We start from the raw sequence: 27,954 nt of genomic DNA on the forward strand, positions 1-27,954 counted from the left end.
ATATTAAAAACTTCCCTAAAGAGGGCTGCCTTCAGATGTCTTTTAAAAATAAGATAGCTGCTTATTAATAATCTCCCAGGAGGAGAGCTGCAGTCTCAGACTCACAATGAGGCATCGGACTCAAATAAGGCATCCAAAGTGCTCCTTAGCTACTTAATAAAATATTAAATCTTTAAGATAATCTTTAAATACAATCTTTAAGATAATAGTTTAGTTTTGTGTTACGTTGCTTTGACTGTATACTCTATATTTGACTTTCTTCAGATTGTTTTATGTTTTATTGATTTAACATGCTGTACTGTAAACCGCTTTGAGATTTATCTTAAAAATACAAAGCGGTATAGAAATTTAAAAAATAAATAAATGAAAATATTTTTTTTTAAAATCAGCAGTTGCTATCCTTTCTCTGCAAAGGGTAGTTAGCCTGTTGGAACATAAACAGCTAAGAGATTTGTGCCACCTAAATACTTAAGGCTGACTTATCCAACGCTGGTCATATGCAGCGCAAATCTATTGAAATCAGTTGGCAAATTATGTGGACCCTTAAGTTCAATATGGGACTAACATTGGATGTCACCTTGTCTTCTTTGGGTGGGGGGGCGTGAGCTCTTTTGGGGGGGCTAGAATGAAGCTCATTCAGCACAGTTGTCATCCTGACTTTTACGATTTCGGGGTAACGCTTCCTAGGAAGAGCGAAAATTGCCTTCCTTCGCATTCAGAAGTTCCGGGGAAAGCAGTGGCCATCCTCCCAAGCACAGTACAATGATAATGATCATACTTGCATTACTGTTGTTTCTTTCCCCCCAAATTTTTTAAATTGATTTTCACAAAATTAAAAACACACTAACAAATAAACAAACATAAATCACAACCTTATTAAAACTAATCTTCTTAACATTGTTAAGTGACTTCCTCGTATCCCCCTAGTTGAATTTCAATGCATACCATTTTAACGGTTTTCCAAATGTATTACTATTGTTTCTATTGCACAGCGGCGGTGAAACGGTTTTCCATTTTGCTTCTGAACTGAAGTTTCCCCACCCCAAATAAAGAGTTTTCTCAAGTAAACCTCACTAGCGGATGAATAAGTCGAGATTCAGATTCTCACCCCCGACACACTTGGCTTTGCATTACTGCGTGACCTGCACATATTAAAGAATTTGCCCGCTTAGTAAATAAAGATCAGAAGCAGCCACGCCGAATTGTTTTACGTTCAACAAAAAACTTCCGACGAGGATGGGATTCGAACCCACGCGTGCAGAGCACAATGGATTAGCAGTCCATCGCCTTAACCACTCGGCCACCTCGTCACAGAAACCTCCACTCTCTCCAAGCCTATAAGGAACTGTTCCAACCGTAAACCTTTCTCTCGCCACCCGCCGGCTTAGATGAATATACCGTCGCCCCTGAGCAAACGCTATGCCGTGTGCGGTACAACGAATGTCCTGAAGAATGACAACAACTCTCCCGAGAAGCCACAGAACGTTTCGTGGGCTCCTGCCTATCCCTTTCCCGGCGGTGGCTCCGTAGGCCTCACTGCACGGAGGCCGCCATGTTGTACGGAACGAGGGCGCTGCCGCGACGCCAATCCGAAACCGCCATTTAGGCCTTGAAGCGAGGTTGGCGGTTGGAGGCGCATGCGCGCGGCCTGGCGGTTATTTTGAATCCCGCCGGAGCCTAGTCGGGCGCTGTGCCTTCAGTCGCGGGGAGGCCTCAAAGGAGACGGGTGTGCGGCTGGGGACCGGACCCGGGAAGGTGAGCGGGGAGCGAGGGCGTCGCGCCAGAAGCGTCGGCGTGAGGGGAAGGGAGCGAGGCTTAGTCCGGCAAGTGGGGCGGGGGGCGCTTCGCGGCCTCCCCAAATCTCCTTCCTCGCGTGACTCTGGGCTCGGCACTGGCGGCCCTGAAGCGGCTCCAGCCGGGAGTGCTGCTCCCTCCCTCGCCCTCCTGCTCTCCACCCCCGCCGAGTTGCTTTAACCCTGGTTTCTTTTTCTTTTAAAAAAATATTTAATTTTCACATTTTGAAATTTACAACCAACCAAAATAAAAAGAGAATTCCATGCATTCCCCTGAACTTTCTCTTCTCCCTTTTGTGTATGTTAACTTTTTCCTCCTGTATCTTCTCTATTAAATCTCCATGGCAACCGTTAAACTACGTCTCATTCCAATCCTACTAATATTTTTAATTGTTTGCAATGATTTTTAAGGTAAATTATATATTTCTCCCTATTCCTTATTAAAAAATTTGGTCTTCCTGGTTTCTAATTCTTCCGGTCATTTTTGCTATTTCGGCATAATCCATCCGTTTAATCTGCCACTCTCCTCTGGTAGGAATTGTGTCTTCTTTCAATCTCTGGGCTAACAACATCTGAGCAGCTTTCCCCTAATTTCTTTCCCGCCTTGACCCATTTCTAGCGCGCGACATTGACTTAAGCGGGGCTTACTTCCGAGTAAACCGTGCACTGCGGGGCAACCTCGAGTTGGCGCATTTCTGCTGGCGCCTTTGTTGGAAGTAAGAAAAAGGCAAGCGAGGTAATATTTTATATAGTACTGCCAGAAGTTCCTGCCTCTGGCTTGCTAGATTTAGGCTGGAGGCCCACTTTCCTGGGAGTAAGCTCCCTTGCTTTTGGGTAGACATTTATAGGAGTGTGCTGCTAAAGGCCCAGTTTAAAGAGTCATTTGTGATAATTGAATTATATCATGATGGTGTTTTTCCCCCCTGGAGATGCGCTTTGAAGAAGGAATACTTTCAAACTAACTCACCTGATAATGGGGTTGTGGTAGGAAAAACTAAATGACAGCAGAAACTGGTGGAGAAGTTTACCAGAAAGATGAAAGCTGGCTTAAGATTTTATGTTGTGAACCATGGTATATACTACTACTAATAATAATTTTTATTATTTATACCCCGCCCATCTGGCTGGGTTTCCCCAGCCGCTCTGGGCAGCTTCCAACAAACTATTAAAAATACAATAAAACATCAAACATTAAAAACTTCCCTAAACAGGGCTGCCTTCAGATGTCTTCTAAAAGTCAGATAGTTGTTTCTTTAAACACAAATTCAATAAATAAATAATAAAAAAGACTTTGGGGGGGGGGAGCATTTCTGTGGTCCTGTGAAGTTAAGTGGGTGGCTACATTGGAAGTTATGGAATAGCTTCTCCAGGGAGGCTCGCCTGCCACCTATATGGTCTTTTCCCACCGGTTGAAGACCATTTTATTCACTCACACCTTATGAATTTGTGTTTTAAAACCAATCCTAGCCTTTCAGTATTTAAATGTGGTTATAACTAAACTATACACTTTTGCTCTTTCAGTATGATAAGAAGGAACATCTTATTGTTTTTATTGGGTTCTTTTTTAAAATTACTGTATTTTTTAGGTTTAATATTTTATAATATGTGGTTTTGCTTTATAAGCTGTCTAGAGTTTTATTGATGGTAGCCAAATACTGTAGTGTCCATCATTTTTCATTTAATTTTGTCTCAAAAAACCCCTGTGGTAGCTTGTTGTACTGTGCTTTCACACAGTTTTAAGACTAATTTTGCACTTGTTGTAGGAAACCAGTCTCCCAAAATGGACAAGATTTATTCCGAAATGAGTGATGAAAAGTAAGTTGTGCTTTCAGTGCATGCCTTTTCTATGATGACAATTTGTTGTTTTTTATTTGCTGATTGTTATGTCTGTTAGCTAGTGGCCTGTGAGATTACAATGTGTGTGCCTTGTATTTGAGTAATGACTGTTTACTTTCATAAAAGTTCTGAAATTTTAAACCTGTATTTTACTTTTCAGAAAGTTTCTTGCTTTTCACTGTAAAAATTTTTTTGCATAAGGTGTGTTGAGGAGGATTGAGGTTTAACTTTCACAGAGTTTTACTTTTTCTTTTTTAGTGACTTCACAGAGGGCAGAAAGAAAAGAAGGATTTCCTCAGTAAGTGTAACTTTGAATAAGATCTATATATATAGATTTTATTTTAGAAGAAATGTAGCAATTGGTTAGGCCAGTCAAATGACCACGCAGCAGTCAGAGAAATAAAGCAAGAAAGTTTTAATTATTTGCCGGCAGCAAGCAATGGCGCAGAGGAATAAGTTCCAAAGTCCAGCCCCTCCAAACAGGGGAGGCTTCCCTTTATACAGTACATTCTAAAATCAGGTCTTTATCCAATCAAAAGTTACAGCATTACACATACTGTACAGTACTCAGATAGATACATTAGGTTCCGCCTGGAGACAAGAACTGCTTTGCCTAGAGATTGTGTTCCAGATGGATACATTAGGTTCTGCCTAGAGTTAAGGCATGAGGAGTTGGACATTCATGTCTTCCATGTCCTTATGTGGTAATCTTTATCAGCCTATCTCTGTGTGTCTCTGGGTAGTGGGTGTCTGAGTGTATTTACTGGATATGGGGGCCTGGCCAGATCAACAGAATGGCTTCCTTGCTTAACATTTTAACTCTCAAAATGGCTTCCCAGAGCACGTTGCCACAGTAGATAGTAGTAATCCTGACTTCACTCGCTTGTACAGAGAGAAATTAGTTCATTGGTCTTATCCTCCTGTTAGTGATTTTGTATTTGTTGTGCTAACGATTATAGTTGGCCTGATTACATCCTACATTTTGTCATTTTATCGTGTAACCCACCTGATGAACAGTGGAAAATAAATGAATAAAATAAATAAAATGAAAACAAATGCAATGCAAAACCTTTGCAATTATCTATGTATTATCCACTTTATTCCTGTCCTAGGGATAACTATTCCTGACCTGCAGCTACATACATACATAATTTTATTTGTGTGCCACCTTTCCGCAGTTAAAACCATGCTCAAGGTGGCTTACAACATGAAAAATATATAATTACAAATATAACAAAAGTAGTCATAAACAATAAAACATCAAAAGGTACACAACCAAATTGAAACAATTTCTGCATAAATCATAACATCCAACATAAAGATACAAAAAATTAATAACAGCAACACCCCTGCTTCCAAAATGGTGTCCCCGCCCCCAAATAACGTAGCAGCTGGAGTCAATCAGGTCCGCACTCTCCTAGGCCAGGTAGAAAAAGGCCTGCAAGGCAGTGAGCCGGACTTCCCAAACTCAAAGAATGTATCATAATGAAATTCTGAATATTCTGTTCAGCAATCAAGACTCTAAACATTACATATATATTGTGCCTCTTTCTGTAATGGTGGCAAAAGAGAGAGAGCTAATTTTCTGATACTAAATGTACTCTGCTCTTACAGAGCTTCATGATCTAAAACTCTGCATTTTGTGACAATTCTGTCAATAATTGGCTAAAACATATTTTTTAAACAATAGTTTAAGCTGTCATATGAACCTATATTTAATACATATGCCAAGTTTCCTGCTTTCTGAGTTATCGTGCAAAGTGAAACTTCTATAACAATCTGTAGACTGAATCTTGAGCCATTTGTGCATAGGGAAGGGGGGAAAGCCTCAGCCAGATTTTATAGAAATTCTTGCTACTGCAGCTCTGCAGGCAAAAATGCAAGCAACTTTTTAGTTCCAAGTGTATTGCAGTGTTATCTATGGAAATAATGCTACAACAGTGTATGAAGTTCATTTCCATACATGAAAATGTTTATTTGGATTGCAGACATAGCAAATACATTTGGTAATTTTCTTTAGGACAGTTCCATTCTTTTCAGTTGGAGTGTGTTCATCTGCCTTTGACTTGAAATATTCAGACTGCCAGTCCTGGTTATTAAAAATTACAAGGATAGTAAGGAATAAATTACTATCCTGAGTGACAATTCAGAAATCTGCTATTAGTGCATTCTGAAAGGCTTTATCTTGGAGATATATGCATATAGTACTACTATTTTGAATAGCAGAAGTTGTTCCACAAACCAGAAATCTGTTTACTGTGTAATATGCAATGTTGCTTTAAGAAATAGTTTTGTAGCTGCTTCAGAAATTGTTTTCTCAATGATGCCTATTTCCTTTGTAGATTTTAAAAGCTCCCCAGACCCCTCTCCGTGACTTAGGGAGTGGAAATGAATTAACTCAGGTAGGCATTACATTACATACAGGTGAGGTCATCTCCAAATGTAAGTCAGTGTCTGTAACCTACCACTGGTTAATTTTTTTAAAAAGATGTCTATATTTTAAAAAGTGTATAACTTCTTGACATATTTATTTTGAAGTACAGTGGTGCCCCGCAAGACGAACGCCTCGCAAGACGAAAAACCCGCTAGACGAAAGGGTTTTCCGTTTTGGAGGCGCTTCGCAAAACGAATTTCCCTATGGGCTTCCTTCGCAAGATGAAAGCCCATAGGGAAATCTCCGGGACAGTGTCTTCCCCACTGTCCTCGGACCTCCTCCGAAGGCTGGCGGTGGGGCGGAGAGACCTCCTCCCGCCGCCAGCCTTCGGAAGGCTGCTCCAAAGGCTGGCGGCGGGAGGAGGTCTCTCCGCCCCACCGCCAGCCTTCGGAAGGCTCCTCCGAAGGCTGGCGGTGGGGTGGAGAGACCTCCTCCCGCCGCCAGCCTTCGGAAGGCTGTCCTGAAGACTTGCGGTGGGAGGAGGGTTTTCCTTCCCACCGCCAACATTCAGAATGTTGTTCTGAATGTTGGCGGTGGGGAGGAAAAACCCTCCTCCCACCACAAGCCCCGGGAACAGAGGAGAAGCGCTGCGCGCCTTCCCCTCTGTTCCGTACCTGTCCTGAAGGCTTGCGGTGGGGAGAAAAGCCCTTCTCCGCACCACCAGCCTGGCAAACGGTCTCCATAGGAACGCATTAATTGATTTTCAATGCATTCCTATGGGAAACCGTGCTTCGCAAGACGAAAAACTCGCAAGAAGAAAAAACTTGCGGAACGAATTAATTTCGTCTTGCGAGGCACCACTGTAGCCTTGTCTCAAGTTAGTGGGTGAAATTCACTGCTGCCATCCCACTTGCGGAGCAGCTTTCAATGCAGTGGAGTAGCCTGGTAATGTAATGTTGGGGAACCTCTGGTCTGCATGCCTAATTAAGCCTCTTAGGGGATCTAATTTGGCCAATAAGGCCCAGCCTACCAGTGCTACATCTGACATCATATACAACCTTCTCAGTAGTGGCGCCCGGCCTGTGGAACGCCCTCCCATCAGGTGTCAGAGATAAAAAACTACCTGAAATTTAGAAGACACCTGAAGGCAGCCCTGTTTAGGGAAGTTTTTAATGTGTGACATTTTAATGTATTTTTAATCTTTGTTGGAAGCCGCCCAGAGTGGCTGGGGAAACCCAGCCAGATGGGTGGGGTACAAATAAATTATTATTATTTATTATTATACGCCTGTGCAAGAGCCATCTATCAGTTGATTGGCTTCAATTAAGAAGCCCAGTTCCTTTGCCCATAAAGTTTGATTTCATTTCCAGTGGACAAAAGAAAATGGCATGTGATTGAATCAAAATGGCTCACAGGGGTTGGAGGAGGTTTCTTCCACTTCCCCATTCCTGCTACAGCGACTTAAATCTGCTTGGGGAACCTTTCAAAGCAGCATGGAAAATGTGTGGGTGTGTTGCAAAGGGACCAAGGAACCAGAGAAAATTGCCTCCCTTCATTTTACATTAGCAGATTGCTCTGCTGGATCAAAAGCATTGGATTTCACCCAACAGGGGTTAATTTGCATGTATGGGTGCAATCCAAACTGTCTATGCCACTGGGTGACTTGAAAACAGCTCCATGAGCATTGGATATTTAGCATGTTTGCAATTTAAATGTGTTCAGGTACCATAGATATATAAGTCTGTTCCTAAAGGTTAGTTTTCAATAACAACACTTAATATCAGGTATCCTGGTTGAAAGCTTTCATATAAAAGTTGCTGCCTATGCATTTAATTTCTGTGTTGCATATTCAGGACTGCAATGTTGAAAAACGTCAGAGAAACTCCAGGCGTGTCAGTTTTGCAGCTACTATCAGGTAAGCTTATTCTTAAAGTAGCATATCTATAAAACTGGTCTTGAATGCAAACAGCCCCAAACTCCACTTTAAAAAGCTATAGATCCTTATCAGCTGTCTACATTCTCTCTTAGATAGAGTGAAATGCTTGTTAAGGCAAGATTTAAAAATATCAATTTAGCTGCTCTTTACTTAATGAAAATGGGGTATGGGGTATTTAAAAATCCCAGCATACTGTTCTGACGGTCCTAAACAATATGCACTGTTATGCTATAGACTAGCACTACCACTTTTTAACACATTTGGAAACAAGTTTGGAATATGGATCATTGCTTGTGGTGTGTACTGACATCCCATTTGGTCTCATTGCATTGCAGATTTTTTGGCTATTGTCAGAATATACTAAATAGTGCTATTTGTGGAATGGAGACAGTTTCTAAGCACAAACAATAGAAACACATTTTTATTATTTTATGCTAGCATGGCTTAGTGATTAGGGTCAGCCTAGGACTGGAAGACCCAGGTTCATATTGTGCCATTCATTCTCGCTTTTAGCATGACCCATCTCCCAGGGTTGTGAGAAGCAAGGGGAGAGAACTGTTTTTAATTATTTAAAACATTTATGTACTGCTCTTCATCTCAACCATAACAAACCAGTTCACAATATGTGAATATAATGCATTTTAATATGTGGATTGTAGTGTAAGAAAACACACCAAGATATAAATGACTGTATCCAAAAATACATTACAACCAAGCTAGGAATTAAAAGCAAATGAATGGATACATTTTAAGAAAGGGCCAAAAACTCATCCTGTCAATTATAAAAGGTTAAATCAAGTTTTAAAACTTTTATGTTATAAAGGCTAACTGCTCTATCCATAATTAACTTGTGCACTCTCCCAATAGCATACTTTAGTTCCAACTTTGCATGAATGCAAGGGAGTCCTTGTATCCTGAGCTGTGACAAAATCAAAGTCGGTGCACATATAGGGTTTTATTTAGGGGTTTTTTATTGGGTTGTTGTATTTTGATTTTATGTATTTGAACCGCCCTGAGACCTTCGGGTATAGGACGGTATAGAAAATAAATAAATAAATAATATGAATGTTTGTTTTCTTTACAGCAAATATTTCCAAGTTAGTAAAATTGTAATTCCTTTTGTCCGTGTGTTTTAGCATCTTCCCATCAGATCCTCCAGCCACTGAGGTATCAGACCACACCGGTGAGAACTTTTGTTCATTTTTATGTTTTGGGATGATAACGAGAGCCTTATTACATTCACCAACATCAATGCTGATGTTTCTTTCATGATGTTTTTTTGTTTAATTTTAGGAACAGCAACAGCAAAGAATCAAGACACATTTAATCAGTAAGCCTGAAATAAATTGCCTAATAGAACAGATTTCTCAGTTTTAAAGTACAGTGGTACCTTGGTTTAAGAACAGCTTAATTTATGAACAACTTGGATTAAGAACACTACAAACCCGGAAGGAGGTGTTTTGGTTTGTGAACTTTGCCTTGGAATAAGAACGTTTCGCTTCCTGTTGAGTGTGTTCCATTTGTAAATTGAGTTCCCTGCTGGTATGGGAAAGCACACCTTGGTTTAAGAACACTTTGGTTTAAGAACAGACTTCTGGAATGGATTAAGTTCGTAAACCAAGGTACCACTGTAGTCTGAGACATGATTTCCAGTCATATAATACTTCTACCAGTGTTGACTGCTTAATGCAGTGTTTCCTAAACTTCTGGTAAATGGGAAATCATTTTTCATGGACTGAAATTCCACCTGATAGGGTTTGTTCCTAGAGTGTGCAAGATGGCAATAGTCAGCCTCCTCTGAGGGCATAAATTCTAACTCTGGAGTGATTGGGCTACTTGGTCTATTGCTTTCTCATGGCATGCTGGTATATTCCAATAGACAATGTGAGAATGATTGACTCGATGAAGGGATCTACTGCATAGGAAACTTTATTACATGCCTTTAGAGCTGGAAGAGTGATTTAACTGATAACTACATTTGTAATTGATCTTAATGGTGGGTTGGATTTCAATTAAAGTGCATGTAACAGGGTCATAGTATAATAGAAGTAGTGGTATAATTCCAGCAGTTATAGTTCTGTTAATTGCTAGTTTTCCTGTTGAGATAATCTTTGATATAAATTAAATCAAGTTATGATTTATTGTTACTGCCTTTTTAAGGAATGCAGAACTGGAGGCCAACCTGTGTAATATCACTGGTACGTATGAAAACAGCAATTACCTTTAAATATCCACTGCTTTTTGATAATATGTTAAAATTTTGTATGATATGGTTTTGCAAATATATTTGCTACTTGGAAGCGACATAGATCATACTTAATTTGTGGCAATAAAGCCTCAGATCCCATGTGGTGACATAGAAAGTTTGCTGGAAGAACTAAACAGTCCAGCTGCTGTGAAGGATGAAGAAATTGTCGATTTTGGATTAGAACAGCAATCCAACACCAGTGTCCCTTACACCAGACTGTGAAAGATTTCGGATTGGGTGGAAGTGTACCTTTGCTACTGGCAGTATCCCTGTTGGTGGGGGCCAGCAGAAAGTCTCAATACCGGGTATTCTGAGAGAGAAGGCGGGTCTGAGCTGGCCCAGGTTCCAATGGGTCCTGAGCTGGTTTTGCTGCCATCATGTGATGGCATTGGGCCTGATAAGACCTGACTGATGCACAAGCCTGGAGCTGACACAGGGATCAGACCTGATCCTGCCCTACCTTCCACTATGGCCACTGAGAGCAGACTGGGTGGGTGTGGATGCAGCAGTGGCTCTACTTCTCTGTAAAACCACACCAGTGGGAAGTTGGCTTGCACCCTGAAGCAGTGGTTTTCAACCTTTTTGAGTCCACAGCTCCCTTGGCCACCTTCTATGTGCAACTCCTATGTGATGCAAGTGAGTCCTCATTTATGTGGGGGTTCCATTCTGGACCACTGTTCACATCACCTAAACACATAAGTGGGGATTCCCCTGTTCTGCTCCTGCCCCATAGCTGAGCAAGTCTCGATGTCCCTGCTGCTTGCGAGCAGGAGGGACCTCAGGGCTTCTTTGCAAGGCTTAGCTGGGGGGGAGGCGATAGCAGCCCAAAGAAGCTGGGAAAGGAACAAGCTGTATTGTCCCAGTGATACTCCTCTCTCTGCAGTGTGAGGGGCAGAGCGATGGCAGCTTCACCTGGCAGTATATCACAGGTGTAACTGCAGCTGCTTCTGAGTCCCTCTGCTGCTACCAGCGGCCGAATGTTGAAAGCGGCGCTGGTAGCAGAGGGACTCAGGAGTGGTGTCAGTGTCACCCGCAATATACTGCTGGGTGAAGCCGCCATCACAGTCCGCTCCTCATACCAGTCCTGCTCAGTGTATCGCTACATTGCCCAGGCCTAGGCAAACGTGAAGTAGCTGGGGGTGTGTGTGTTAGGGCTACTAGGGCTAACCTTTTCCAGATCATGGTCAATTCTCGAAGGGCCAAAGTGAAAATGGCCAGTTTTTACTTTGCACAAAGTTTCTGTGATCTTTTTCATCAGTAAAATAAATTTATTTTTTTTAAAAAAATGGACGGATTTAGGGGGCTCTGAGTTAGAGTTAGGCCAAAAAAAGTTTGGATTCACAACATGGGAATAATTGGTTCTTTTTAAAAAATGGACAAACCTTGATGGAGGCACACACAAGATCTCTTGGTCAGGCACCCCAGTCTGGAGTCTGATAGAATAATTATGGCAGTTATGGCTCCTATGACCTAGCAACCCCCAGGTGGCAAGAAAAGCCAGGAAGCATGGTACATCTGAAATTCATGCATTAATTTGAGCTAACCAGCCAATACTTTGGCTTCAGAATGTCTGTTGCGTAAATAAACAATTTTTTGATTTCTTTTTTCCTCAAAAGGGATGAACACCTTACTTCATGCTCCCATCAGGACACCTTTGCAACAATTAGAGGTAAAAAAAAAATACATTTGCTCCTCTAACATAATACCATATATACTCGAGTATAAGCTGACCCGAATATAAGCCGAGGCACCTAATTTTAGCACAAAAAAAGGGGAAAATTATTGACTCAAGTATAAGCCGGTTCACCACACCACAAACCTGGCGGCAGCGGAGGAAGAACAAGCAGCCCAAAAGGGCTGATCTCAGGCTGCTCGTTCCTCTGCCGCCACCTCTGCTGCTCACAAGAGCAGGCATAGGAGCCGCGGTTGGGAGCAGTGCAGCGCCTCTCCCAACCACGGCTCCTGTGCCTGCTCTTGTGAGAAGCGGGCGGCGGCGGCGGGACCAGCAGCAAGAAAGGGCTCCTTTCGGACCGCTCGTCCCTCCGCCGCCACCCGCCTCACTCAAGTATAAAATTCTGTATACTAGCTTTCATCAACCAGATGTTCTTGGGCCTGCCCACCCCCCATGTTGTTCAACTACAACTTCAATGATGTCATGGTGGCTGAGGTTGATGGGCCTTCTGGTCTAGCATCTGAAGGACACCAGATTGGCAAAGACTGCTGTCAACAAAATGAAGAGCAACACACTGAAGAATACAGTGGTAACCTCGGGTTACATACGCTTCAGGTTACAGAATCCGCTATCCTAGAAATAGTGCTTCAGGTTAAGAACTTTGCTTCAGGATAAGAACAGAAATCGTGCTCCGGCAGCAGGAGGCCCCATTAGCTAAAGTGGTGCTTCAGGTTAAGAACAGTTTCAGGTTAAGAATGGACCTCCAGAACGAATTAAGTACTTAACCCGAGGTACAGTGCTACCTCTGGATGCGAACAGGATCTGTTCTGGAGCCCCGTTTGCATCCTGAAGCTAACGCAACCTGCGTCTGCGCTGGTCGCGATTTGCCGCTTCCGCGCATGTGTGTGATGTCACTTTGAGCGTCTGCACGAGCAGCGAAACCAGGAAGTAACGCGCTCCGTTACTTCCGGGTCACCATGGAGCGCAACCCGAAAATACTCATCCCGAAGCTACTTCAATCCGAGGTATGACTGTACTTATTTACTTTAGAAGACCTGGTTCCTCCCTGCCCCCAATCTTTACATTGTTTGTTTAGCTAGTCAGTAGTGTAATCTGGCCTTAACATTTTGGTATCTGAAAGTTAGGTTAAATGTGCTTAGCAGTTAAGTATAGGCGGCAACCATTTTGCATGGGGGCTCTATTCCTGGACCCCACACCTCATCAGTGGAACATGCATGAGCCCGTTCCACCCCCATTCCTCCCCTCCAAAAGGACCCGCGTGTTGGCAGTCGTGTGTCAGTTGGATGTGCTTAAAGTGGTCGCTGCTTGTACATAAATTTCAGTAAGCAGTTTGTTTCTTTTTCTTTTTTTTAATAGGATAATGTAAACACCAGGCAAGAATGGAGCAAAATGGATAGGACGCTCCTCTTCTCTGATGAAAATGAAATGGATATGACGTCTGGTCACACTATAATAATTAAGCATGCCACTGAATTGAAACAAGAAGTTATACAAATGAATGATCTCAGTTTTAATAGCTGCGCTACAAAGGGGAATGAGTCCTATTTGTCTCAACAGAAGACAAACACTGAAAACACAAAGAAAATAAATTTTGATGACTTCTTGAAAAGCTTGAAGTCCACTAAACTATTTCCTTCACCCATTGCTTCAGAGGCTTCAGAAAGAAATGTGTGTCCTTCAAAGGAGAATGTATACACCTACTTAGAAGGGGGAAATAGCAAGAACACAGATTTTGGAAGACCCGCTAACAGGCAAAACTATGCAAACGTCAATGAAGGAGGTGTTAGCATAAAAAATGCTAGCAGTGATGCCTCAGTGTCTTGTTATCAGGGAACTATTCCATTTTCTATGCCCTTTGGATCTGTTACTTCTATGCCTGTTCTGCATGGTAACACTAATAGAAAAAGTGGGGTTTTAAACAATGCAGCATCCTTAAATTCTGCAGATAAAACTTCTATATTTGGATTTGGTGAGGACATGGAAATAACTAAACCCACATACTTAATAGATAATCCTATAAATGCTGCTGGATTCCAAGATATGCCCTCTCAAGAAATGGGAATTGGTAAGAAAGGTATAACTCTATTAGATAAGACAGTTTTATTTTCCCTGAGTGAAGACAATGAAATGGAGTTTACCAAGAGCTGTACAGTAGCAGCGCAGTATGATATACAGCAGTGTGAAAGAACATCTCAAGTGCCCTCCTTACAACCTCTGGATAAAACTGTTTATCATAACAACATGGACGAGACTAAAGCCATAACAACCATAATAGATCACCCTATAAAAGCTGCTGGTACCCAAGCTATGCAAAAACAAAGTGAGTTGGGATCAACTAATGTAACCGGACCAGCTTGTGACAAAACTCTTGTATTTCCCCAGAGTGAAGACAATGAAATGGAGTTTACCAAGAGCCTTACAATGGCAGTAGAGGAAGCTCCTCTAGTACAATCACGGATACCTGCAGGGAGTACCAACATGTCTGTATTTAGCAGTAACATGGCAATAAGCAAGTCCACAGCTTTTCCAGAAGGTAAAACGATTATGTATGTGCACAATAACGGCATGGAAGTAACTAAGCCTATAAGTCACATAATCAATACATCTCGAGAAGATACTACTTTCAAGCCTCTGCAGCTGAAGAAAAAAGAGATGGACAACGTGATTCGATCAAGTTCAGCCAAGGAAGAGACCATGTGTTGCTTGGATAAAGACAATGAGATGACGTTTATGAGGAGCCATACAGTGTCAGTAAACAGTGATATTATCCCATGGGCCAAGGTAGCTACTCAAGTACTGTCCTCAGCTCCAGTAGATAAAAACAGTATGTCCACACACAGCAGTGATGCAGCAATAACGAAATCCACTACTTTTGTTCCTGCAAATAAAACGATAATGTGTAATAACTCAATGGAAATAACAAAACCCATATCGAGTGCATTTTTAAACAGATGTTTCAAGTCTTTGCCGCAGCAAGAGATGAGCAATACCACAATACCAGGCTCAGTTACAGATAATACTGTTCTTGCCCTACATGATAATGAAATGGAGATGACAAAGTGCCATACAATAACTGTAAATGTTGATAACATCTCCCAGTCAGAAAACTCTCCCCATATACAATTTCATCAGGATAATATGAACATTGCAGGATCTTATGTCATTGCTAAAAACCCTAAGGGAAACTTGCCTTGGAATGTGATAAAGCTGGAAATGGATGCTGGATGGGAACCCTCGTCAGATCAAATTGCAACATTAGCTATGGCTGGCACAGAAATGGTTAAAAGGCAGACAGTGCCATTTGACACCAGAACATCCCTGTATTGCCAGCCAGATAGCCAAGCTAAGTTCTTAGGCCATCCCAATAAGACTGATGCATTTGCATTTTACCAGGATGGCACAGAAGTCACAATCCTGCCACCTAGTGCTGCTGTTAATGGGAACCTGGAGGCACCTGAGAAACAAGAAATGCTAACTAAAAACTTAAGACAGAATTTAGGTAATGTACCTTTCCCTATATGTAGGGGGACATTGCAAGATATAGAAGCAACTAGAAATCAAGCAGTTATCACTTACGACCCTAACTATCCATGTGATGCTGAGAAACAAAGACCAAAGTCCTCCACAAGGTCAGAAGAAAAGGCTTTTGGATTTTTAGGCAGTGTGAACATGGAGGTGAATGGTGTTAAAAATCAATCTTTTCATTCTCAGACAAAATCTAGCTCTGAATTTCCCCATTTCAGTTACGGGGGGAAACACAATGCCCAAATTGACAATGATATCTCTCAAAAATGCAATTCACCTGCCAGTGTGACGCTACCTATAGCTCTGGAAATTGTCCCAGAACAACAGAACTTTTTGAAAATCCAAGAGAAACAGCTGGAATCCTGCACATTTAAAGCCAAATTTGCAAAAGAATCTGCCTTGAATGATGGATATTGTGAAAAAAACGATTTTACATTTCCAGTTAAAATGTCTGCGTCATATACAAAGTTACATGAGGAAACTGCTGTTGAAGCAAACACAGAGAGAATGTGGATATCGACTGCTGAATTCAAGAGCCTGAAAGATGATCCAAGAAAGTTGTCTCAGTCAAGACAGGTTGGTAGGTTTGCTGGAGAAACAGAGGCTTTTCCAGTTGATAAAATAACTAAAAAATGTGATACTGTGTTGTGTGACTGGAGTAGCACTGCAAAAGATAATAACATCGACCCTCCTCCCATCAATAACGTTACTTCAGAGGAGGAACCAATCCTTTTGTCTAAACTATCTGATGTCAGTGATTGTTCAAAGCTTAATGATAATGGGCAGAAGTCTGAACTTTTCCTACCCTCTCAAGACATTGGGAAAGAATTGCCCCAAATGGCAGTGAAGCCAGCTGATCATTTGGAGTTGAGAGAAGATGTTAAAAAAGTATCTAATATTCCTACTGCTTCTAATGAGTGGACAAACAATGATTTTACAGATGTTGCTCCTCTCTCCGTGCCCTTAAATGCCATGTGGAACGATAGCTGTAAGATGAAAAAATCAGCCCTGGGTATCTTCCCACCTAAACTACCAAATAAAAGGAAGCCTACTATTTCTAATGTAGAATATATTGGTGCCAGATCAGAAGGGAAGGTAGAAACTCAAGGTTCAAAAATCACTCAGTTTCTCAGGAGATCCCTGGACAAAGTTACCCCCAACTTGAGTCCATCTCATTATATAGATGAAGAGCTGCTTCCTGCATGTGTAGGTGAAATGGATTTTGATGAGTCTTTAGGTTGTGAAGTGCCAGAAAAGCTGATGAATGAAAAGGAGCTTGCTGGTACGGAAGGCTGTCTGCTTGAAGTGTTTGAAACAAGTAACAGGAAGAGAAGGTCTTGGAATCAAGATGATGAGAAACTTCAGCAGGAAAAGAAGCTCAAGACGGACGAGGGCTGGAATGATGCAGTAGAGTTCAAGCAGGTGGGTTTAAAAGGATTGTTTGGCACTTGGTCACATTTCCTCAAGTCTATAAAATCACCTATGAATTAATGAACAAAGTACATATTTAACAGTGGGTTTTATCCTAAAGGAAGCTGAAATGGTATAGTAGCTATAAATTCATTAAGTGGTTTGGGGCAACTGATTATTCTTTCAGTTGTAGTGCTGTGCTCCTGAAGTGTGGGTAAGAAATAACATTTTTTAAAAATCAGCTGGTCTTTCAAATATTTGGTGATCCACAGCAAACAAATAGTTGAGTTGCTGTATCAACAAAATAATCTTGCCAATTTAACTTTTATTGAATAATATATATTTTTTTTTATTTTAGCCCCTCTCCAGCACAATGTTAGCTCATGAAACACAGGAAGGTGAAAATGTTACCGACCTATTAGCTACAAATATGGAAAAGAAGCAAAGCAGCAACAGCAGCTCTTTGGATTCGGTTAAGGCTGATACAGACTTCTCTAGTAAGAATTCCTTCTTATCTGATTATATTGATTTCAACTAATTCCATCAGTAAAGAACACTACAGTATCTTGTATATGATAGAGGTATTCAGGAATGAATGGCTTCACAAGCACACCTATGCAAATAGGATAGACAAGCTTCTAAATGAGACACTCTTGTATTTAGTGTCATCTAAGGGTTCCAATGGAATTTCTCAAAATAACTTGTCAAAAGATTATACCTGATTTGTGCCCATATGCGTAGTCTTGCTTCGTCAGGTTACTGTTCTACTTTTGCAAGTCCAAGTAGACCCACCCCTGCCCCCTTTGCATTTCAACAATATCTTAGAGCAAGAAGCTGCTGGAGGAGAGGACAGTGAATTGAGGTCTACTTAGTTTGGGGCAATTTTCCTTGCTCAGCAGCCCTGTATCCCTGCCCCACCCACTCCAACCCCTCTGGTGAAACTTTTGAGTGGGTGCAGATAGCTATAGTGGTGAGTTAAGCCAGTAAAAAAATATCCTGTAAACTTACTTAACCTACCTGGAATCCAAACCATCACCTCTGATTAGAGTCTCCTCTGAGATGCTTCTTCAAAGTGGGAAGCTATAATGGAAAAAAGTGCCAGGTCCTCTGTTCTCTTACAGTTTTCAGTCATACTCTTACCACAATTCACCCTTTCTTCCTTTGGCACTGCTAAGAACGCAGCTGCCTTGCTGGCTAAGACTAGAAGTCCATCTCCTTCAGTGTTCTGTTTTCAAAAAGAGCCAGCAAGCCCACACACAGAGTATGATGAATATAGATAGGCTATTTGCCCCAGTATTTATGGAAGTCTATTGACACTAATAAGAAGCTTATGTTCTTAGCTTTTAGGGCTAATTGCTATTGATAGATTGATCCTCAATAGCTATTGGTGGTTGATCCACCCTAAACTTGTCTGATGCTGTTGAAAACTCTCTGGCATTGTTGCATATTGTTTTGGTAAATTCTAGAAGATACCCATATATTAAATTGTCTACCGAAGGCTATTGGATGGTGCCTCCTCTCTCTGCCAGGAGGAACATAAGGGCAAGGGGAAAACTAGCCTGGCTCCGGCCATTGGTCAGAAATGAGCAACTGCAGAGAGCTGCTCTTCTCTCCCCCCCCCCCCGGAAAAAACTGTTCCAACTGCCAATTGCCCTGAGATTTAGAAGCAAAGGAAAATGCACATGTCCTGCATTGGTCAGAGCATCAGGAGCTGCTGCGTGTAATCTGCCTTGGGTAGCATTTGAATCATCTAAAGATTTTACATAACATTTTTAATGCTTCTAGTATTTTGAGAGCAGCATTTTGTTATTAACTACGCTATTTGTATTTTTTTAAAAAAAATAAACCTCCGTATTATGAATTGGGGGTGCAGATCTACTCGGTTACAGGCACTTCATTGTTAAGATCTCAAAGACCACCAGGACTTGATCTAACAAAGATCACAATCCTAAATCACATATAATAAAAATCACTTCAGACCACTAGTCTAGACTGAAGTGGCCTTCACATAACATTGATATATTGTGGGTATTCTGTATATAATTGGGACACAATTTCTTGTTTAGCACGTCTGTTTTTCCCCCTAGTTCAACAAAATAGTGAAATGGAGATTCCACTTCTCACGAACATTATTTGTGACCAAAATTTGAAGGAGGTATGTAAGAAGCTTAAAGCCCTTTAATTCTCTTTTCTGTGAACAGTGTATTTATTGCTGCAGTTATAGAATAACACCCTTAGTGATATTCAGCAGGCTTCCATTTTAGATGTGTAATTTAAGACATTCAGATAGTCTTCTCTCCATTACCAGAGGCCTCTGAATGTTACTGCTGTTGATTTGTTGTGTTTGTGTTGTTTCTGCTGAGGCTGCTTTTTATTAATTTATCATTTTAATCTTAGTATTATGATTTGTGTTAGTTTTTGATCTAGAAACTCAGGTAATACTAAGCCTATTTTAAGTAGCTATGTGTGAACACTTCATTTTCAGAAACTGCAGGATGGTACTATCACAGTCGGTGAATTTTTCACACTCCTCCAAGTTGATGTGATACATTCTCCTCACCAGAGTTTGGTCTCACCCAAAGTAAGCATACAGACATACAGATCTACATTTAATAACATATGTAAAATATGTGTTTGGAAATTGTTACAAGACCCACACTATATATACTCATCAACTCTTTTTGACTTTTTGCTTCAGTTTCAGAATGAGCTTGGTGATGACTTGTACCATATGTTAACTGAGATCCATTAGTACTGTACGTGCGTTTGTAACTCTTCATGCAACCATTACAGTCGGCGACAGCTTCATTAACCATGAGCTTGGCCAAAGTTTGCTTTTGTCTTTCTTGCTCTTGGGCAATTTAAAAAGCCTCTATTCAGAACTCCTGCAGCAATAAAGACACACTTAACATCTGGCTGTAATTCTTCTATTTGAATATACATCATGTCTTTTGGACTCTTAAATATATGAAACCCTGTTGACTTTTATTTTCCTCTCTACAGCATGCAGTTAACACAGCTCTTACCCCGGAAGATGAGTTTTTGAACGAGTACGTTTACTGTCCCAAGTTCCAAATTTACAAAGAAGATTGCCAAGCTCTCTACCAGATAATAGAAGAGTAAGATACTTGCAAATTTTGTTCATAGAGTATATTTTTGATTACTGCAACTTCTGTCAGATGTGTGTTATCATTGATATAAGTTGATCTCTTCATGACATTTTTGCTGGGAGTTTCACAAGCTCTTTTAAATGCAGGTATTGAAGTTGTCTGTGCGCCTTACAAGTATGCTGGAGAATGCAGGCACTTATCTCTTCCATGTTTAGCTTTTCTTCCCTCCCACCCTTTGCTCCCAATTTTCTGGGATACAGTGGCCATATCCGTTATCTGAACCCTCTTATTAACTGGAAGAGATTGAAATTGGTGATAAAAAAATCAGGCAACTATAAATGGTTATCTCCCCGCCCGCCCGCCCCAGTAGAAACGCTTCCACAATTGTTTTATTGTTTACATATGTATACAGAAAAGAAGTGAATGAAGAAAGATGTGATCTAGGTAGAGATGCTGGAGGATTTAATTTACTCTACCTTTTAGAACAAACTTGGCTGATTCACTATACTTCAAGAAATGCTCTAAGAAGCAACTGGATGTCATTCATTACATGTTGCCTCTTCCAGGGTAATTGTACAGAAAAAAGGAGGCTGTCAACATTGGCACCACACTTACACACACCCCACTACAATTATTTAGGAATAATTCTACACATAATAATATATGGCTGCTTCCTGGAGCATTTTCACAAATATTTTCAACCTGTGTAGAAGGAGCTATGTTTTCTAGCTGTTCTAATTAGAATAAAACTGAACAAGAAAAGAACTAAGAGGCAGCCCTCAGTTCACCATATTACAAACCTAACATTTGTTTATTTACTAAAATGTTGTTTTTAGTTGTGAAAAAAATTAAGGTTGTTTTAAATTCACACAGAAATGGGGCTTAATAGTGAACATGTGCAGAACAGAAACGGTTGTGATAAAGTACATTACTTCCATCTCTAGATATAAGGTGCCTTTGATCATGATGAAGGGAGCCCAGCAGTTAAATATGATTGAAGGTCAAAGTGAGCTGAATTAAATGTAGGTGAAATATGTGGCTAGGTAGTAGATCATCATGTTCTACAGCAGCTAAACCTCATTGAGGTATATTTTCCTGTAAGAGCTTGGAAGGTTTCATAAAGATGATGATGAAGAAGAAGAGTTTGGATTTGATATCCCGCCTTTCACTCCCTTTAAGGAGTCTCAAAGCAACTAACATTCTCCTTTCCCTTCCTCCCCCACAACAAACACTCTGTGAGGTGAGTGGGGCTGAGAGACTTCAAAGAAGTGTGACTAGCCCAAGGCCACCCAGCAGCTGCATGTGGAGGAGCGGAGCCGCGAACCCGGTTCCCGAGATTACAAGGCTACCGCTCTTAACCACTACACCACACTGGCTCTCTAAAACCTCAAAAACCTCAAAACCCTTAAGCAGTGAGAGCGAAAGGCCCATATGAGGTGCTGCTACGTCTGCATTAGGGCACCTCAGGCCCCTTTTTCAGAGGCACCTGAAAACCCTGCAGTGACCTCTGACACAGCCGAATCAGCTGGAGACAGAAAAAGAAACAGAGGATATCTAAGTGACACAGATGGGGCTTTTTGGATCCTAGCCAATGTGTTCCTGCATTGGCTTGGATGCTGTCAACAGCATACTGTAGTCCAGTACACATAATCTCTAAATAGGACAAATCCTGCTGGATGAGACCAAAGGACTATCTAGTCCAGCATTCTGTTCCTACAGTGCCTAGGAGTTGCCCACAAGTGGTGGCCACAAGTGGAGTTGGCCCAATGAAATTACGTTCTCAGAAATGCTAGCTTGAATAGTTTCAACATTAAAATCTATGAAGAGCAGAATATATTCCAGGCCAGAATCACAGGTCATTTGAAGGCGCTGCTTATTCTCTTAAGATAGAAGCACATCAGAATGCTAATATTATAATATATTAAAATGTTATATATAACCAGGGCTTTTTTTCAAGCTGGAACTCACTCGAACTCAGTTCTGGCACCTCTTAGGTGGGCACCATTGCCATTCTGAGAGAACAAGGGAGGCATTCATGGTGAGTTCTGGCACCTCTTTTTCTAGAAAAATTTCACAATATAATTATTACAATCATTTATAATTAATATTTCAGATTAAAATTGTATGCAGAATACCAGCATAAACTTCTGGTGAATGTGAACAAAAGTCTATGGGGAGTAATGAGAACCTGTTCGGATGAGGAGGTATGGGCAGCTGACTCATTCTGAATAATTAAATGTTGGTTGGTTGGTTGGTTGGTTGGGTGGGTGGTTGGTTGGTTGGTTGGTTGGTTGGTTGGTTGGTTTAGAAAGCTACAGACTTCAAATGCATTTGCATCTCTCATGGCAGTTTGCAACAATTTAAAACAACGATCCCATACAGTGGTACCTCAGTTCTTAAACGTAATCTGTTTAGGAAGTCCGTTCAACTTCCAAAACATTCGGAAACTGAGGCACAAAGGGCTGGCTGCAAGTTCATTGGAAAAATTGGAAAACACGTAGCGGAAGCCGTTCAACTTCCGAGGTACATTTGAAAACAGAAGCAATTACTTCCGGGTTTTTGGCGTTCGAAAACTGAAATGTTCGGCTTCTGAGACACTCGAAAACTGAGGTACCACTGTAATAGAAATAAAACAATTTAAAGGCAGAAGCAGGCTTGGCAGATCAAAACATTATAAAATGAAAGACCAATGGTTGCCAGAAAAGTAAACTTTCGGTCAGTTAGTGGAAAACTGTAAGAGAAGGAGCCAATTGGATCTCACAGGAAGGGTATACCACAATTTGGGCATTGGAAGTTCCTCTTTTGTCTCATCAACCATACCGTGGTCACAAGTGGTCACAGTTAGTATAGGCCTCTGCAATATATTGTACAAAGTGGTCAGGTTAATGTAAGAGGAGATGGTTTCACAGTGATGTTTCTAAATCAGTATAATAAAACACTGAAAAAATAGCTGTTTAGTTGATGGAGGGAAGAATAATGCAATAAAATCTAGTAGCATTGAAGAGTACTTTTAATCAAATGGGGTGTAGTCTGAATAAACTAGTTTTGTGGTATATTCTTATACAAATAATGAGCAAACAGAGAGAGAGATCTGTTGCAGACATGCACCAAGGGCCAAACTACACATCGCAAATGAAGGGTGAAGCAACTTACTCTAGGGACACCTCCATAAAGAACTTAAATTTGGAGCCAGTGAGCAAACCAGCAACACATGGGGGTGAGGAAAGAAAGTGTTTCCTGGGACAACTTGTCTTTGAGGTGCTTCCCACTGCCAACCAAGGTGCACTTGAGAGGTTCTGTCATTAAAAAATAAAATAAAACTATCGTGTTCACTTCCAGTTCCCTTATTCTGCTAATGTATTCCATTTCACTGCAGCTGAAACGCTTTGGAGAAGGGCTACGCGAAATGAAATCCAGTTTCCTCAAGAAGAGTAAAGTTCTTGCTCACAAAGGAAAAGCGACATTATATAGAAAGCTGGTGCAAAATGGACAGGTAAATTTTTGAGGTAACCAGTGAGAGAATACTTGGCTGCCTTTCCATGTATAGAGATGTCTTCCTTTTTGCCTCCTGCCCTCCTTCCAATGAGTTCTGGGCATTCTACAAAGGACTGTCCTGATTTTTTCCTCACAACAACTATGAGATATGTTAGGCTGAGAGATGAGGTGAGCTTCATGCCTAAACAAGGATTTGAACCAAAGTGTCTCTGGTTAAAAGTCCAACACTGTAACTGCTGCATATGAGAGAGGTTGTCTTATTTCCTCATGTCCTTAAACACAGTTTGGTTCCTGGATTTAGCTTCACATTTATATTATGGAATAAAATGGGGAAATAGCATGGGTGCTAGAGGAGTTGTGTATCTTAGTTTGGAAAGCAGCGGGAAAATATAGTTTCAATGTAACTTTTAGCTCTATGGCTAAAACATATAATCCTGTTCGGTGAATCTGCTTGTTTGTAGTATTCTTTATAATTCTTATTTTTGTTTAATAACGTATAGGTTTAGACTTTGAAATAAAGGCTACATAGTGAGCGGATTCCCTACTTGAACAAGACCCTGCATCAAAATATAGCAGTTCAGCTAGTGTACTAAACTGTCTCTATTCTAGTCCTTCTCCCCTACAAATCAGTAAAAAGGCATAGTCACTCTGGTGTTCTCTCCTGCGTGTTTTAATGTGATACTGTAAACTGATTTCATTTGGGGCCCAGTAAAAAGTCTGGGATACCTACTGTTGTCATGCTGCTGAAACAGCTTCTGTGGGCCAGAGGCCATCCTTTGGTGGAGAGACCATTAGGAAATACATGTAATAGATAAATGTTTTTTAAAAACTGGTTTTATTTAGTAGCCAGAAATGCCCTTTAATAATATTTGCTTGCTAAGATAGAATCTAGCCATATTTTACATATTATATTACTACTAATAATAAACAATTAGCCACATTTTTACATTTAAGCTTCAGTGGGAAAAACTACAGTCAAGACTGGCTAAAGTAGAAGAACTTATAAAGGAAATGGACAGCTGTCTCCTTGCTCTGGAAACAGGTACAGTCTCAAAAATTACTTTTCCACTAAAGCCCATTTATATTAATACCTTAGACTAAAGAAAGAAAAAAAAGAAAAAACAACACCCCTGTTGACATAATTTGGGCATACTTTGGTGTCAAAAAGAAATCAACATTCTTATACATAATAAGATCATAAGACTAATAAGCTAAGAGCCATGCAGAGAAACAGGCTATGTAGAATAAGTCCTCTTAGACAATGAAAATTATTTGGCTTCTGAAGCTTTTGTGGATAAGTCAGCATGTTATTAGTCTATATGTAAATGGATGAACTGCTTTTTTAGAAAATTGAGGCTCACAGGAAGTAAAATGTTCTGCTGTGGTGATTTACAGTGTGCACTGGCCCTTGTTGTAGGATGGCTGTAGAAAGATAACTAATATAGAGTTTCCTCTTTTTCTCACTATCCTGTCAAATCAGTGAGCATGACTTGAAACAATAAGTCTTTGAATGTTTTCCTCAACTGTGTACCAAAAGTGTAGAGCAAAGCCAATCTCAAACTACAAATATATTATTTTTTAGGAATACACCTGAAACTCAAAGTTGGGAGCATAATTTCAAAGGTTGTATTTCCTGCTAAGTTGACTGGTGTATATGTATAGCATTTTTGAAGTGAATGTTCTTATAAAACACTGCTTAATTTTAGAAACTTCTGCATTGGAAGAGGCTGAGCCAGATGTCAATGATGCCATGGCAGAATACAAGTCTAAGATAAGAGATACTGAGAGAGGTACTGAACCTGTTTTGAGCTGCATGATACAGAAGGCTGTTAGGACACTGAAATCGCTGTGACTGTGTTTATTATATAGTCTCCAGATCTTTTTACTAAGCTGAGTTGTAGAATGCGTCTTTCTGTCCTGCCATTGCTGACAGATATTTTCCTGTACTTGGGGCTGTTTTGACTTATCTACATGGAGGTTGCTACATGTATGAGCTCTGGAAAGCTTTGATTGGAACGGAACACCTATAGGTTCTTCATATACAATATCCTGTATGTAGGATTCACTCAATCCTATACAAATTACATCCGTGTAGGAATTTCATTGACCACCATTTGGCCTTGGAGAATAAACCTAATAGTGTGTTGAGGGCTAGACCTGCTTAATCAGACAGAATAAACAGTTAATGCTTTTCATCAACATTTTGACTCTTACTGTGTATTTTCTCATTTCTTAGAGCTGGAAAACTACAGAGCCAAAGAGGAGGCACTTCAAAGGTAGAATTAAGCATTAGTGTTTGACATGTATTTATGTGTTGTGAAAAACTCTTGGCTTTAATACTGTTCAGGGTATTTGTCGAATGCGTTGCACTTTTGTTGTACTCCTTCAGAGAGCAATCGAATATCAGAGACAAAAAGAAACAGAGAACTTCTGAAATAAGCCATCTCAAGGAGTATGCAAACAGATGTCAGGAACTTATGAAGAAATACAAGTAAGTAAATTCAGTCAATTAATATATTGCTGTGAAGGGAATCCAATTCAAGTAATATATTGTCTATGTTTATGTGACATCAGTGGTATCTTCTAATTTTGTCCCCATGAGCTGGCAATCAGAGTACGGGTGGGAAAACCATGGTTTCCAGATGCTGGCCATGTTGGTTGGGGTGATGAGAGTTGCGTGGCGAGTTCCTGCCCCCCACCAGGATAAATAAAGACACAAGACACCATAATTTAAGGTTAAATGGGTGAATTAGGCCACAACTTTATTGAATTCAGGAATGAGAGGCATTGGCTTAGGCATTGGTCCTAACGACTATCCGGCTCCAGCCCATTTGCTGGAGACACGGAGAAGGGTTAACACTATATCGGGGGAGTCTCCTGCCGAGGCACGTCGACTAGGAGCTCCCCCGGGTCACCGCTCTGGGGCATGCCTTTGGCCCACACCTCCATAGGCTTCGGACAGGGCCACGCCCCCCAGAGTCCTTTATTGGACCACCCTTCGTTCACTGGGGGGAGGTGATGGCGTTCCTCCCCCCCCCCCACATCCTCTTAATCCCTTCTTACCAATGCCTAACCGCCAATGCCGAGGAATTGTGACGAGTTGCTACGAGGTAGGCGAAAAACCAAATGGCTGTAAATTGCCAATTGGGAAAAATTCCTACCATGCCCCTTGCGGCGACAGACCGAAGTCCATAGCAAAGTCAGAGACCTACCTAAAGCCTACCCAAAGGGAGGGAGGGTGGGAAAACGTGGGGGCTAGCCGGCGAAAAGAGGGCGAGCCCCCTCTGCACCGGCCCTAAATAGGGCAGGCTATGCCCCCCCAGCCAGCCGATTGGCTGGCTGGGGGGGGAAGATGCGGCCGGGATTCCCCTGCTCTCGCGGGGGCTGAAACCAGCCCCCGCTCATGTGGGGGTGGGCGTGAAGCCCGCAACCCCACCTCCTGGGCAGGCCGGAAGTGGCTTTGTAGTCCCAGAAAATCTGAAGGGCCACAGGTTTCCTATCCTTGCTCTAGAGTATAACCAAATTGTTTCAACATTACTCTTCACCTTCAAACAGAGGATGGCATGGTCCTTATGGGAATGATGTTTACTGCTTGGGGAAAACATTTACAAGTAATTACATTTAACATCTGTATTCTAAGTAAAAAGAACAAGTGGGCACATCTTTCCTTCTTTAATGCTTTGTTCCGTATGGCCCATGTGGCTCAAAAAGATTAAGAAATGGGTCCCCAAATACATGTTTTGTTTAAAAGTGGGTCCTAGGTCTGAAAAGGTTGAAGGTACCTGCTCTAGTCAACTTAGTGTGTGAGGGAGAAATATATAGGTTTTTCAACTTGCAAAGGGGACAGATGTTTTAGATAAATTAGTTCATGACTACTGAACCCTAATTAAAAAAAGATAAAGGTAGTATTCTTACCAAGTGCCCAATAACTGTACATGCACTATTCTTCCCATTGTCTTTTGGTGAATTCATTTTTGATAATTTTCTGTTTGTAGCTTCTCTGAGTGGGCAATAAAAGAGTGGAATGATCACCAGGCTGTTTTCACCTTCCTTTATGATTCTGTTGAGCTCACTCTCAGCCTTGGGTGCCCTGTAGGTGAGTTGCAAAAATACTAAAAACTTTATCTGCTATATGAAGCACTATAAAAGCACCATCTACTCTAGTTGAGTTTTTTGATATTTTACTCCTGCCAAGAGGTCCCAAAAGAACTCAGGTCTGCTCACAAACATCATAACGTGATTTTTTTAAAAGCTAGAAAAACACTAAAGCAGACTACAGGCAAAACTGATTAATTTGGTAAGAACTGAGCTGTAAAAAAAATTGCATGCAGACTGAAAAAGCATTTGGTCTTCAATTTTATTGAGTGACATAAATTTAGCTCTCTAAAGTGGTATACCAGTGTTTGGGTTATCTAGATTACAGGTATTTAATATTTATTACAATTATTCCTACAGCTATTCAGGATCCAAATTCTTCCAAGCCAGTTTTCAACATAACAAAATTAAAATATTAAAATAAATCTGATTCCTTCCC

The 27,954-nt window shown here is 41.0% G+C and overlaps 1 protein-coding gene and 1 non-coding gene across 3 annotated transcripts in view; one reads left to right on the plus strand and one right to left on the minus strand.

Moving 5' to 3' along the window:
- Positions 1-1,228: 1,228 nt before the first annotated feature.
- TRNAS-GCU (transfer RNA serine (anticodon GCU)) lies at positions 1,229-1,310 on the minus strand. Its single transcript has one exon. It is a non-coding gene; the product is annotated as a tRNA-Ser (tRNA).
- Positions 1,311-1,367: 57 nt separating this feature from the next.
- The window catches only part of KNL1 (kinetochore scaffold 1), a 31,071-nt gene continuing 4,484 nt past the window's right edge, over positions 1,368-27,954 (plus strand). Inside the window, exons 1-21 of one of the 2 annotated variants that reach the window (XM_053382445.1) lie at positions 1,374-1,755; positions 3,557-3,608; positions 3,888-3,927; positions 5,972-6,031; positions 7,857-7,918; positions 9,076-9,122; positions 9,233-9,269; positions 10,100-10,137; positions 11,804-11,856; positions 13,237-16,827; positions 17,174-17,312; positions 18,903-18,970; positions 19,301-19,396; positions 19,819-19,934; positions 22,039-22,129; positions 23,302-23,418; positions 24,375-24,462; positions 25,127-25,210; positions 25,657-25,696; positions 25,810-25,911; positions 27,416-27,516. In XM_053382445.1, coding sequence (XP_053238420.1) covers positions 3,574-3,608; positions 3,888-3,927; positions 5,972-6,031; positions 7,857-7,918; positions 9,076-9,122; positions 9,233-9,269; positions 10,100-10,137; positions 11,804-11,856; positions 13,237-16,827; positions 17,174-17,312; positions 18,903-18,970; positions 19,301-19,396; positions 19,819-19,934; positions 22,039-22,129; positions 23,302-23,418; positions 24,375-24,462; positions 25,127-25,210; positions 25,657-25,696; positions 25,810-25,911; positions 27,416-27,516 — 5,005 coding nt within the window. In that variant the 5' untranslated portion in view covers positions 1,374-1,755; positions 3,557-3,573. Of the gene's footprint in view, positions 1,756-3,556; positions 3,609-3,887; positions 3,928-5,971; positions 6,032-7,856; positions 7,919-9,075; positions 9,123-9,232; positions 9,270-10,099; positions 10,138-11,803; positions 11,857-13,236; positions 16,828-17,173; positions 17,313-18,902; positions 18,971-19,300; positions 19,397-19,818; positions 19,935-22,038; positions 22,130-23,301; positions 23,432-24,374; positions 24,463-25,126; positions 25,211-25,656; positions 25,697-25,809; positions 25,912-27,415; positions 27,517-27,954 lie in introns of those variants that run through there. The other variant, XM_053382453.1, reaches the window with a different exon arrangement.

Source organism: Podarcis raffonei, chromosome 1 (assembly GCF_027172205.1).
Source record: "Podarcis raffonei isolate rPodRaf1 chromosome 1, rPodRaf1.pri, whole genome shotgun sequence".
In the NCBI taxonomy this organism is placed as follows: Eukaryota; Metazoa; Chordata; class Lepidosauria; order Squamata; family Lacertidae; genus Podarcis; species Podarcis raffonei.